Below are 13,743 nucleotides of genomic sequence, written 5' to 3' on the forward strand. Positions count from 1 at the left end.
AATAAAGGTTAGACTGAAGAAACTCCAGAGTTTCAATGCAGACAGGACACAGTAGACAAAGGAAGTGAATAAGGTTGTGTAGTACAAGCTTGCCATCTACTGGTTAAAAAGAGAAGATACAACCAAATCAGGTTAAGCTTTATTGTATGAAACAGATATTGTGTCTCAATAAATATTCCTTGAGAATATAAGCATTTTAAAGAAGAAATTAAACTTTGTTGTACAGTACATATGAAACCATACTGAATACGAAACTGCTGTGTGACGTAACAAGATTTTAATGTTTACAGCATATGATGTACTGTATATATACAGTATATGATGTATATGCAACTAATGTCAGAACAGAATATAAACACTTCTGTTTGAGGAAGACAGAACGCTACCTTCATTTCACATCTTGATCACTGTACGAATACTGAAAAAGAGAGAGAAGGAGGTTAAGTGTACTGTGTGTGTGTGTGTGTGTGTGTGTGTGTGTGTGTGTGTGTGTGTGTGTATTCCCCCAAAATCCCACTGTTTCTTTATAACACTGAACTGATGACTGATGACAATGTGTATAAAAATTACTGTTACATATATTCCCTTTTTTATATTGCTTCAAATAAATAATTATTAGATACCATAACAAAGAATTTATCCTGTTGACTAATGTGCGTGGTTTATGACCATACCAGAATACTGAAATACTGAAAAATGTCATGCATACAATGATAGCAATGCTTTGTTGTGCTCTTGGCAGAATACAAGATCATTAGTAGATTAATAGAACTGACCTTTTTCCAGTGATCATAAGATCGAAGGCCTGGTTAACCTGATCTAGAGTCAGTCTGTGTGTCACAAATTCATCCAGCAGAAGCTTCCCGCTCATATAATCCTGAACCAACTTCGGCACTGCCTCAACACTCTTCCAACCTGTCAATCAGATAGGAAGAACAGAGAAGTTAAATATTAATTATGCAGGTGTTTTCCACTAATGAACAGTAACATTAGAGATGACTGTAAAATGATCAGATGTAATTCTCAGTATCACAACAACCTGGTACTGCAGCTGCAACATATACATTAGAATGCCATCATAAGATATAAATGCATTTAAATTTATTAGGTATGCTTTACCGCCAAAATAGGAGCCTTTCAGAGATTTTCCTAGCAGAATATCCTCAGCGACCAGAGTAAGTTCTCCCATCTGTGTCCAGCCCACCATCACACAGACTCCCCCTGCAGGACTACATGCTTCCACAGCGGCCCTCTGATTGTAAGATTGCTCTGATTGGTCATTATATCAGTTCATTCATTTACATTTGTGACTATGTGGTAACTTGACTTGCTTTTGCAATTTGAAATAGACCTCTCTGACCTTAAAATATTGCTAGATACAAGATTCAAGACATTTGCTTTTCCACACTAACTTACCATTACTCCCACATTCCCCACACATTCAAGAGAGAAGTCAACGCCACCATTAGTCAGCTCCCTCAGCACCTCCTGAATGGGTTTACTGTGGTCTTTAGGGTTCACAAACTCAGTTGCTCCAAAAGTCTTGGCAATCTCAGACTTGTCTGGGTTGATGTCAACGGCAATGATCCTGGAAGCACCGGCAGCCTTGCATCCCATGACAGCTGCCAGTCCAACAGCTCCCAAACCAAACACCGCACATGTAGAGCCAGATTCTACCTGTGGAAGACAATGCCAAAAAATATAACACACGCTACACGCTGGTGTGATGTTATTTCTATTTTACGTATTGCTTTATATTCCAGTGGAAATCAGACATCACACACACTTTGCCTGTGTTCACTGCTGCCCCATATCCTGTAGACACTCCACAGCCCAGCAGACAGACTCTGTCCAGTGGAGCGTCTGGGTGAATCTTGGTGACATTGTCCTCTGGCACAACAGTGTATTCAGAGAAGGTGCTGATACCAATAAACTGGTAAATCTGCTGATTCTTGCAGGTGATCCTACTGGTGCCATCTGCAAGAAGACATTGCTGAGTTTTCTTCCTAGGAAATAAAGAGAGTCTAAATGGAATTGGCTTGTTGTTGTTTTTCACCCACCTCGTGAATATAGTCTGAGTTCAGAAGAACAAACAAACAAAAAAAGAAAATAAATCACACAAACATCACTCAGTAGTAAGTAATATTAACTCACCAGTTTTTGGTACAGAGGTTTGTCTTTGGATTCAGGCAGCGTTCACATTGTCCACACTGTGGCACAACTAGAGGAATAACTTTATCTCCTATAGATAAATGGTTGAATGGTAGTGCAGTGTTTTGAATTAGAGCAAAAATTTAAGGAAAAAATAAAGCAGATTTATTTACATTAAATAAATAAAAAAAATAAAAACCTTTCCATGGTGGAATTTTTGTTTACCTTTAGACATCTTTGTGACACCTGGACCAACACTCTCCACCACTCCTGCCCCCTCATGTCCCAAGATCACAGGAAAGGGCTGAGGATTCATAGTTTTACCAACCTCATGCAGGAAAGTCCAGTCTGTGTGGCATACTCCAGATGCTACTATCTGACATAGTAGGTCAACTGATAGTCATTAGTCTGACACATAAATGCTGCCTCTCCATTAATACAACATCACAATAAAGTCTTTATGCAAGTCTACATATAAGTGTTATATGTAAAAAGATTGTATGCATGTTATATCTACACATAAGTTCAAGTTTATAAAAGTGTTATATTTAAACAGATTGTTTGAATGGCTAATGAAGTGTAATGGACCTACTGTACCTTAATTCGTACTTCATGTGCTTTGGGAGGGGCAACCTCCACTTCCTCAATGGATAATGGTTTTCCTGGTTCCCAGGCCACTGCAGCCTTGCACTTTATAACCTTAGAGAAAAAGAAAAAAGGAAAAATATGAATGTGATTTGTTTCATAGTCTTAAAAAAAACATCATCATTCTATAACTATTTGAGGATTGTCTTCCCCTTATGTCCTTACCTTACCCTCAGTTGCCATGGTAACCACACACTTTTAATACAAGGAATTGTTTCCAATTTTGTCTATAAACAGGTTCCTAAAAGAACATGAATGACAATTAAAATGCTAGAACTGGTGTTAAAGTTTCTCTCTCTCTTCTTTTTGTACAAGGCACTAGCAACACAAAATTGGCAAAAAAAATTAAACAGTATATAGGCAGCGTAGGTTGGAGAACGGCCTGTTTCAAAATGTGTGATGGTTCTAACATTGCATTAAAACATGATGTATGTAACAGTGTTTTAAATTAATAGTAGTAGTATAAAACATCATACAATATATGAAAAACATATTGTGGTTTTTAAATATGCTCATTTTATGGCTAATTATGAAAATACATGCTTTGTTGCAATATTTCAAATATTTGTGAGAGCATATTACCACCCCACTTTAGCTTAACATGTTAGAAAGGAGACAGTAGCTTTCATTTAAAGTGGGTCTCTTTTAAAGCTATTCTGATAGATTACCATCAAGCATTTTTTTTATATCATACATTAGTTAAAGCCTAATATTTGTATCTGTGCACACAGGCATGACGTTGCAGATGGTATCATATGTGGTACTCGCCCCTATTTGGTGTAGCAATAAGTATGCAAGTGCACTATATTATCTGTTGTATTCATTCAAGTTTACATTACAAGCATGCAACACTTTTCACAGCAGAATGGTGATGTTTCAAATACAATTTTTTGTAAACAATACACATTTCCTAAACATTACCAAAAAAAAAAAAAGATCAGTTCAGGTATAAACCATTGCCTAATATTTATACTGACACTACACAAATACATTTTCAAATTCATTTACATTTAGTGGATTGTGAGATCCCTCAAAGCTAAAATGTAGTTTTGACTAGTTCACCCTATTTAAAACACATTCAGTAAAGCAGATGACTGCATGCACAGATTTACAGTTTGTAAATGTTTGTTTGCTATTAATAACTTACACGAAGAGCTGTTTTGTCAGGGCTCGGGAGAGGACCTGCTGGTACTAGTACTTTGTACTAGTGCACAGCTGCTATATGATTATTCAATACATGTTACTGGCTGATTGGCCAATAAATCAACTGAACAAAGTCCTGCTTGCATGTGACCCACAGATAACTATGTGTCAACATTCATTCAAGTTTACATTACAAGCATGCAACACTTTTCACAGCAGAATGGTGATGTTTCAAATACAATTTTTTGTAAACAATACACATTTCCTAAACATTACCAAAAAAAAAAAAAGATCAGTTCAGGTATAAACCATTGCCTAATATTTATACTGACACTACACAAATACATTTTCAAATTCATTTACATTTAGTGGATTGTGAGATCCCTCAAAGCTAAAATGTAGTTTTGACTAGTTCACCCTATTTAAAACACATTCAGTAAAGCAGATGACTGCATGCACAGATTTACAGTTTGTAAATGTTTGTTTGCTATTAATAACTTACACGAAGAGCTGTTTTGTCAGGGCTCGGGAGAGGACCTGCTGGTACTAGTACTTTGTACTAGTGCACAGCTGCTATATGATTATTCAATACATGTTACTGGCTGATTGGCCAATAAATCAACTGAACAAAGTCCTGCTTGCATGTGACCCACAGATAACTATGTGTCAACCTCCCTCTTCCCAACCGCGGAAAAAGCAAAACAAGTTTTAATTATGATCAGCATGTATTGAAGCCCAATGGAAATTTGCAACACTTAACTAAAGGTAATTCAATGACTGTAAGCCTAAAATAAATAATACAATTTAGACCAGTGATATTTTACACTGTGTGTCTCAAGGCACACAGAAGGGATAGATACTCTTGCTGTACAGTGTACATTGAGAGAAAATAAATGGCGTAAATAAGGATGTTTTGCAGAGCAAGCTTGCCATCTGCTGCTAATAGAAAAGAGATACAACCAAATCAAATTCAACAAACTTTGCTTTATTGTGTGGAACAGTTTCTGATCATAACAGACATGGTCTTGTATTCTCCTTAAGAAAATAAACAAAAAGAACAACTTTCTGTGACTTTTCCTTTCCTTCTGTACCTACATACAGGCAGTAAAACGGGACCTTTGGATTAGCAGAAGATAATCATTGTCTAAATATAGACCTATCTATCTTTTTCTTGGTAAATATTGTAAAAACAGTCTTTTATATTAGTCTGCAATGTTCAAAATGACATTTAACTGTCAAAATAACACACTTATGACATTGATTATGCCTTTCAGTTGGATAGTACATGACCTTTAGAGAGGCAGAGGAACCCACCAAAAGTACTTGAGTTGTTTGAAGGATATTGAGAATCATCTCCATTTCACATCTCAATCACTGTCCGAATACTGAGAAAGAGAAAAACAGATTAACACATTACAGAAGTTGTTGCATGTTTCATGCCTACAGACTTTGTGGGATTTGAAACTATAAATAGAGAGAGAGAGAGATAGTTCACCTTATGTATTATAGAAATGTATATCATAGATCTTATTTTGAATAATTAATTACTGTACTGTATGTTTCTGTTTTATCTCATAATTTTTAATCATTTTTAAATTTAATTTCAATCTTCCTGTGAAATGGCAGACTTCTCATTCTTGTTTAGTCCGCTTAAACCCCGCCCCTCCACAATCAAATGTATATATTTTTTTTTTTTCAATAATCTGTTACACTCAGATGTCTGTCACAATACAGAAGTAAAGATCTGTCGCTGCTTTAGTTTCATCACAACTTTAAGATAATATTGCAATACCATATGTACTGTGAAAGAATGGATTTTTATTTGAATATATAATATATTAATTTATTTATATAAATAAAAAATATTTTTATAAAAAACCCTGACCTTTTACCAGTGATCATGTAATCAAATGCCTGGTTAACCTGATCTAGAGTCAGTCTGTGTGTCACAAACTCATCCAGCAGAAGCTTCCCGCTCATATACGTAGTCTTGAACAAGTCACCGCCTCAACACTCTTCCAACCTGTCAATCAGAACAACAGGTTAATTCCTGTCAAATTATTAATTTTTCACTTTAAACAGCTCACACTACACTAAATACAGGGAAAGTTGACCTGGCATTTACCTCCAAAATAAGTGCCTTTCAGAGTTCTTCCTAGGATATCCAGGGGGGCCAGAGAGTGTTCACCTCAATCCAACCCACAATCACACCGATACCCCCTGCAGGACTGCACGCTTCCACAGCAGCCCTCTGGTCAGAGGAAATTGTAATAGTTCAATTAACCACAGGGCACATACAGTAAATGACTTTCGTCTACATGGCAACTTGACTTGCTTATATAAATGACACTGAAGTTAGAATGCTTTTGAAAATTACAGCTCTACTAATAAACTTACAGATATTGTAATAATAATACACATTTATTATTGGAACACACACTCAAGAGAGAAGTCAACGCCACCATTAGTCAGTTCCCTCAGCACCTCCTGAATGGGTTTACTGTGGTCTTTAGGGTTCACAAACTCAGTTGCTCCAAAAGTCTTGGCAATCTCAGACTTGTCTGGGTTGATGTCAACGGCAATGATCCTGGAAGCACCGGCAGCCTTGCATCCCATGACAGCTGCCAGTCCAACAGCTCCCAAACCAAACACCGCACATGTAGAGCCAGATTCTACCTGTGGAAGACAATGCCAAAAAATATAACACACGCTACACGCTGGTGTGATGTTATTTCTATTTTACGTATTGCTTTATATTCCAGTGGAAATCAGACATCACACACACTTTGCCTGTGTTCACTGCTGCCCCATATCCTGTAGACACTCCACAGCCCAGCAGACAGACTCTGTCCAGTGGAGCGTCTGGGTGAATCTTGGTGACATTGTCCTCTGGCACAACAGTGTATTCAGAGAAGGTGCTGATACCAATAAACTGGTAAATCTGCTGATTCTTGCAGGTGATCCTACTGGTGCCATCTTCAAGAACACCCTGTTGAGTTTTCTCCCTGGGAAGGAGAGAAAACTACAGTTAATCTCTATTCAAAAGCAGATGTTAAAAATACATAGTATTTACAATAAATAAATAGTGATTTTATTATTATCATTAGTAGTATCATTACTAGTAGTAGTAGTAGTATTCTAACCAGTTTTTTGTACAGAGGTTTGTCTTTGAACTCAGGCAGCGTTCACACAGAAATTACTTTATCTCCTGCAGATATGTTAAAATAAAGTGTTCTGAAATGCTTACACACTTCTACATTCATGTATCTAGGAAGAACTTTCATTTACAGTATACACATTTCATATCTTGTTAGAAGTAAGAAGATTAAAAGTGTTTATGATGGATTTTTTTGGTTTACCTTTAGACACCTTTGTGACACCTGGGACAACACTCTCCACAATTCCAGCCCCTTCGTCTCCCAGGATCAAAGGAAAAGACCATGGCTTCGTTTTAGCAACATCATACAGGTAAATCCAATCTGAGTGGCGTACTACAAATGCTACTATCTGAAAAGAGAAAATACTTCATATTAGTGAAATAAAATAATACATGGTCCTTTGAGAGCACAATAAAAAAAGTTTTAATACAAATATGAATTAGTCATTTTAAAAGTAATTTAAAATAATGGAGAATAAATATGTGAAAGAAATATTCAAGAAATATGTGGTTATTCTCTTACTCTCAGGCCTATTTTTAAGTTGTCTTTTAATTTTAAGTCTACATTTATATCTAGCCTAACATGACAAATATAGTGTCATGGATCTACCTTAATGCGTACTTCATGTGCTTTGGGGGGGCAACCTCCACCTCCTCAATGGAGAGTGCTTTTTCTGCTTCCCAGGCCACTGTTGGCTTGCACTTTATAACCTTAGAGAATGAAATTAAATATATGCACTACCATTCAAACGTTTAGGGGTGGTAAGATTTTTTGTTTAATACTTTCTTTCAACAATGATGCATTAAATTCATCAAAAATAACAGATACGACATTTATAATGTTAAGAAAGATTTGTATTTCACATAAATGCTGTTATTTCTATTCATCAAAGAATCCTAAAAAGGAATTATGGTTTCCACAAAATATTTACATGCAGCACAACAGTGCAGTTTTGAACACTGAAAATAATAGAAAATATTTATTGAGCACCAAATCAGCATATAAGATGGATTTCTGAAGGATCATGCTGTTGTTTAAAATAGCAATATTTCTTTTTGATAAAAAAAAATCAGCCTTGTTGAGCATTAGAGATTGTTTTCATTTGCTACAAAAATACATTAATTTCCTGTCATGTCCTTATCTTACCCTCAGTTTCCATGGCAACGAGACACTTTTGATATAGTGAATCTTTCCACTGTGGTCTTTCGTCTGCTATAGACAACATTGCAGAGACAGAACATTTATGGCAGTTAATTTTCTGAAACTAAAGCAGAAATAGTCTGATGATTATACAAAAAAAAAAAAAAAAGATTATGTCAAGAATCGTTCACTGCCTACTAATTCTAGTACTCAAGTGTGCTACTAATTTTTATTTGCTTTAGTTCAACATATAAAAACAACATTTTAACATTCCAAAAGACATTCAGAATGTCTCAGAAAAGGAGATGCATTTTATTATTGCTCTTCGCTCACTCAATAATTAAGTGTGTGACTTTGTGATTCTGCATATTCAGAATTTGGGATGCTGCAGGCCAAACATCATGTGATTGGCTAACCATCCTCCTTCTGTGCAAGGGTGGTGGAATCCAAACAAGTTGGAACGTGATCTCCATCTTGTGGAGCTGTTTGGAAACGACGTTCAACTTAAAGCAAAAACTCATCCCAAAATTTTATTTTTTATACTTGTTTATACCCTCAGTTAGTTGGTCTTATAGCGACTTCGGAGTCCTTTTCACTACTCCTAACATTTCACAGATTTAGGAGCTAATTTTAGAGCTAAAACACTTTGTGAAATACTCTTAGAGCAAAAATTTAGGAGTCCTACATTTAGGATTGACATGCCCATTATAGAGTTATGATCTACTTTTATCCTTAAGATGTTTTGTGAATACGGGCCCTGGTTTACAACAAACCACTTGCCACAATAACAAATGTAGTGCTTATACCCTGAGTGAAGGGGAACAGGAGGACACTGACGGCTTTACTAGATGTAATTGTGCTTTTTGTTGTAAGATGCTGTAGCACATTATCAGCTGAAGGTAGACTAAATATTAAAAATTAAAAACAAAGTTAAATGTTTTGACTGATCTATTGTTAACTGACATTATGATACCATTACACCTCTGGGTGTGTGGGCTTTGCAGTTGCTGTGCTTGGAAAGTCAACAGTTGCTCTACTGCAAACAGTTATGTTTTTTTTTTTTTTTGGTGAATGCAACAAGTGTATGGTCAACCTTCAGTTTTGTTTTATACCTAGAGCCCTTGTCCTCTAATGAAACCAATAGTACAGACACCACTTATGTGTGATTTGGGTGCTGTTGTATGGAAGTTACTTCATTCCCAACGTGATCTCATGATAATTCGTATGTATTTTACGTAAAATGTGGTTCTATAAAACGTACATTTACTTACGTTTTTACAGGCACTAAAATGTACAATACTGACGTATTTTCAGCCTCTAAACGTACGAAACTGACGTATTTTCAGCATTTTAACGTACAAAACTGACGTATTGACGACACCTAAAAATGAATCCTTATGAATATTGAAATCGCGGCATTACCCGAGGGAACGAGACGCTGCGTCTCTTTGCCATACTCCCTGCATCCCTGCAGGCGCTACTTCATCGAAGCTGGTTTGCGCCCGGCCGGATGTGCCTTTATGCTTTCTGGTGCTTACGTCACCCTGCTCGTGACGTCTCGCTGCTCCATTGGACGGATTTGACACGTGCTTCAGAACGCGGTCACGCAAGGGCGTTCCCCAAAGCGACTCGACGCAGCGTCTCGTTCCCTCGGGGAACCATGGTTACATACGTAACCTAGAGACGTTTTTTTTTTTGGTGAATGCAACAAGTGTATGGTAAACCTTCAGTTTCGTTTTATACCTAGAGCCCTTGTCCTCTAATGAAACCAATAGTACAGACACCACTTATGTGTGATTTGGGTGCTGTTGTATGGAAGTTACTTCATTCCTGTTAAAACAATTGATACCGGTGATGGTGAGTTTAACCCTTATCCTCCAAACCAACATTTGAACAACTAAAAAGCATAAAGTAAAGCATATATGTGTGAGTGAATAAACATGTTTAATATGTACAGATGTTATTTAAAACAGATTTACCTCTCAGGAAATATAACAGCTGTCCAAGTTGTGAAGTTTATTGGCCTTGGACTTGGAATTTTGCTTTGGGGATCCAGTGGATTGCTAATTGGATGGGCAAGCTCAAGGTAACCTGGACTGATGTTTGACAGAAAGGGTTTTAACTAGGGATGAAGTGAATTTTCTGATGCAAAACTTTGAAACATGGATTTCCATGCTGGCCCAGGCTAGTTGCTGACATGAGCATCTGGAAAATAGTGAGAACGTTTGCTTGATGCAGCTTAAGCCATTGCTAAATATGTAATGTTAAGCAGTTTGTCAGATAACAGATCATTTTGACTTGAGTTTAGTTTTTAATATTAATTGAGCTTCTTTTTAACTTTAGCTCATCTGTAATATCAAGTAACAAGTTCTGTGATCTGAATGTTTATTTGAAATGTCTTTTTCTCAGAAGTATTGTGCTGCATTGGTTTAATGTACTTTTTAAAAATCTTTCTTTATAACACTTTAGATTGAGATTCCATTTGTCAACATTATTTAACTACTTTTGGACTAACAACATAAAGTACTTCTAAAGCATTTATTAATCTTAATCTTACTAATACATGATTACAATCGAAAGTTGTTAATATTTATTATTATTGGACCTGAGCTCACATAAACTAACAATAAACAGTTGCATTTTTTATTAACTTACATTAACAAAGATTAATAATGTAACTGATGTATTGCTCATTGTTGGTTAATATAATGGGACCTTATTGTAAAGTGTTATCCATGTTTTTAATTAAAGGCAGAGGTGAATTAACCTCTTAATTCATTCCTTTCGAAGTTTGGCTGGTTTGGTCTGCATCCAGAGGAAGTATCCAAGCTGATACTCAATTATTGTGGAGCTGGTCTTTGTCTGCTAAGGTAATCAGAGAGCAGACAATGTGATATCATTAAGCATTAGTTGTGTGCGTAGTATTTGGAGGTAGACCATTAAGAGGATGTTTCATTGGTTAATGAAGGCTGAAATTTTACAAAGTAATGTTGTGTTTATTCAATAAAGAAGGTGCTTTTAAGTCCACAAAAGGAGGGCCGAAACCCACACCAGTGGAAAGGAAATGCTGCAGGCACACTGCTTTAGACAGTATTTCCATCTTGAAAATATTTCTAGTTCACTTAGGAGTTACACCTCACAGAGATCCTTTTGAGATCAAAGAGCTGCTGTCTTGCTCGCCAAAAAGTTTCTCTGAAATTGAAAATGCAATATACTGCATAAGGCGGGATAAATCTCCTCCTAAGACCTGAAGTCACATTGTATTGGATCCACAGTTCTATCTGATTTTATGGGATATGGGAATAAAAACATACTTAGCTTTTATTTATTGTGAGAGAGAACCCTTTGGATCAGTATTTATGTAACACAATCATGTCTTTGTTTCAGTGCCATCATATTCTTCTTTGTGAAAAGTGATGTTCAGAAACGTACATCTACTGAATCCATGCCTTTGTTGATTGCTGAATTTAAAACCACTCGTAAAACGAGTTAGGACTTTGAAAACTTGTTTTCCAGCAAGAGTAGTACACTCCACTAAGAAAATAAACATAAAACATATACAACATAAACGAGCCTTATGTGGTTTGCTGGTTTTTCACAGCAGGGCTAGCTAAATAATCAAAAATACATATTACGTGGAAAAGGTGACTATTAGTTATGTGTAGTTTGCAATGACAGCGTTCTAGTCTCTCGCGTTTGCACAGTAGGCGTAAGGACAAACGACATTCTTTCTCATTTGGGACTGTTATCTCAGCTGATCCGGCTTCGGAACAGTTGGCTCATTCATGCTCTATGGCATCGTGAAGCACCTTTATTTTTAAGAGTGTAGTTAACTGAAAATTCAAGCTTACAAACTCTAATTAATTTCTTACAGTTTGTTTGATTAAATTACAAGTCCACAGTTTATCGGGTTTACATAGACATTATGGTTTAAATAAATTATAATTTTGGGCGTCCTCTTTTCTCACTCTTACTGGACAATCTGAGGAGGTTTGTAATTGCTGCAGCTAAGACTGCAACTAAGAATTCATTTCTGTGAGGCCACAAGTTTGGCCTTTCAGTAAGCCAACACCTCCACAACAGCACTGAAGACGTAAGCAAATACATACGCCAACAATCTGACACATGCTGTCTGAGCTAAGGGAGTCTGCTGGCAATGCTGCTAATGTGATACCTCTGGGAACGCAAGCTTACTTGTGCAATAACATAAGTCAAAAAAATAAATAAAAAAATGATGGGCCATTGCTGTGTTTGAGTATCACTGCTTGCACGTTATCTGCATTAGAGCTGGGTATTACATAATGTCTGTTAGCAATAGAATTTAGTTTAAGGGGGTTGTTAAAACAGTATATAAATGATATTGTATGTTGTACTTTTTTTTTTAAATGTGGTTATTTCCTCCAAACATAGTTTGTTTTAATAATTTTTGAGTGCATTACTATATTCCTTTAATACTTTTTCCCTTTCAGGCTACCAGATCAGTCTGTGTCAGTGTTGAGGTCTCAGCGTCTCAGGGAAAAGCTCCTGCAATCGCTGTTTCTCGACCAGCAGTACTGGGACAGTCAGGGTGGCCGTCAAGGCATTGAAAAACTCATTGATGTGATTGAGAGAAGAGCCAAAGTCTTGCTCACATACATTAATGCCCATGGGATTAAAGTAGTACCTATGAACTCTTGACAAATGGAGCTTAAAGGGGTCCTATTATGCTTTTTCACTTTTTGAATTTTAGTCAGCGTGTAGTGTGTATCTACAAAGTTACAAATCTCAAAGTCCACTCCAAAGGGAGATATTTCGTTTTTAAAGATCACTTTTCAAGAACTACAATGAATGGCTCGTTTGGACTACAGCATTTGTTTTCCGGGTTTTGTGATATCCCAAAGCGGCTCATTATAATATCATTAAAATAATTCCTGCCTAAGGAAATTCGAATGGTTGGGGCGTGGGGAGGGGCAAGGTCGTGGTTAGAACGCTTGGTTGAGTGCATAAGACAAGAGGACGATGAAGAAGTGCTGCTGTAGCCTCAAGTTTTCGCAAGTTATTACAGTTTGTTTTAATAATTTTTGAGTGCATTACTATATTCCTTTAATACTTTTTCCCTTTCAGGCTACCAGATCAGTCTGTGTCAGTGTTGAGGTCTCAGCGTCTCAGGGAAAAGCTCCTGCAATCGCTGTTTCTCGACCAGCAGTACTGGGACAGTCAGGGTGGCCGTCAAGGCATTGAAAAACTCATTGATGTGATTGAGAGAAGAGCCAAAGTCTTGCTCACATACATTAATGCCCATGGGATTAAAGTAGTACCTATGAACTCTTGACAAATGGAGCTTAAAGGGGTCCTATTATGCTTTTTCACTTTTTGAATTTTAGTCAGCGTGTAGTGTGTATCTACAAAGTTACAAATCTCAAAGTCCACTCCAAAGGGAGATATTTCGTTTTTAAAGATCACTTTTCAAGAACTACAATGAATGGCTCGTTTGGACTACAGCATTTGTTTTCCGGGTTTTGTGATA

At 36.7% G+C, this 13,743-nt stretch overlaps 1 protein-coding gene and 1 pseudogene across 2 annotated transcripts; both read right to left on the minus strand.

Annotated features, from left to right (window-relative positions):
- Positions 1-211: 211 nt before the first annotated feature.
- LOC107554447 (alcohol dehydrogenase class-3-like) lies at positions 212-4,476 on the minus strand. 2 transcript variants are annotated; one of them, XM_016236949.1, is made up of 10 exons: positions 4,442-4,476; positions 2,962-3,037; positions 2,749-2,850; positions 2,377-2,527; positions 2,155-2,242; positions 1,787-2,006; positions 1,417-1,677; positions 1,120-1,252; positions 777-915; positions 212-418 (listed from the first exon to the last, which is right to left on the minus strand). In XM_016236949.1, the coding sequence occupies exons 2-10, from the start codon at positions 2,977-2,979 to the stop codon at positions 394-396; spliced, it is 1,137 nt and encodes a 378-aa protein (XP_016092435.1). In that variant the 5' UTR covers positions 2,980-3,037; positions 4,442-4,476; the 3' UTR covers positions 212-393. The 2 variants fall into 2 exon arrangements, with proteins under 2 accessions (XP_016092435.1, XP_016092434.1); XM_016236948.1 differs by lacking the exon at positions 4,442-4,476 and adding an exon at positions 3,944-3,998.
- An 823-nt stretch (positions 4,477-5,299) lies between these two features.
- LOC107554448 (alcohol dehydrogenase class-3-like) lies at positions 5,300-10,719 on the minus strand (annotated as a pseudogene).
- Positions 10,720-13,743: the final 3,024 nt, after the last annotated feature.

The sequence above is a fragment of the Sinocyclocheilus grahami genome, unplaced genomic scaffold (genome assembly GCF_001515645.1).
Source record: "Sinocyclocheilus grahami isolate Dianchi unplaced genomic scaffold, SAMN03320097.WGS_v1.1 scaffold502.1, whole genome shotgun sequence".
Taxonomy (NCBI): Eukaryota; Metazoa; Chordata; class Actinopteri; order Cypriniformes; family Cyprinidae; genus Sinocyclocheilus; species Sinocyclocheilus grahami.

Coding starts and splice junctions, on each gene's coding strand:
- LOC107554447 (XM_016236949.1), bottom strand. Junction 2,243..2,376: donor TGTCACAAAGATGTCTAAAG/GTAAACAAAAAT, acceptor ATTTATCTATAG/GAGATAAAGTTATTCCTCTA. Junction 419..776: donor CTTATGATCACTGGAAAAAG/GTCAGTTCTATT, acceptor TCTCTTTTTCAG/TATTCGTACAGTGATCAAGA.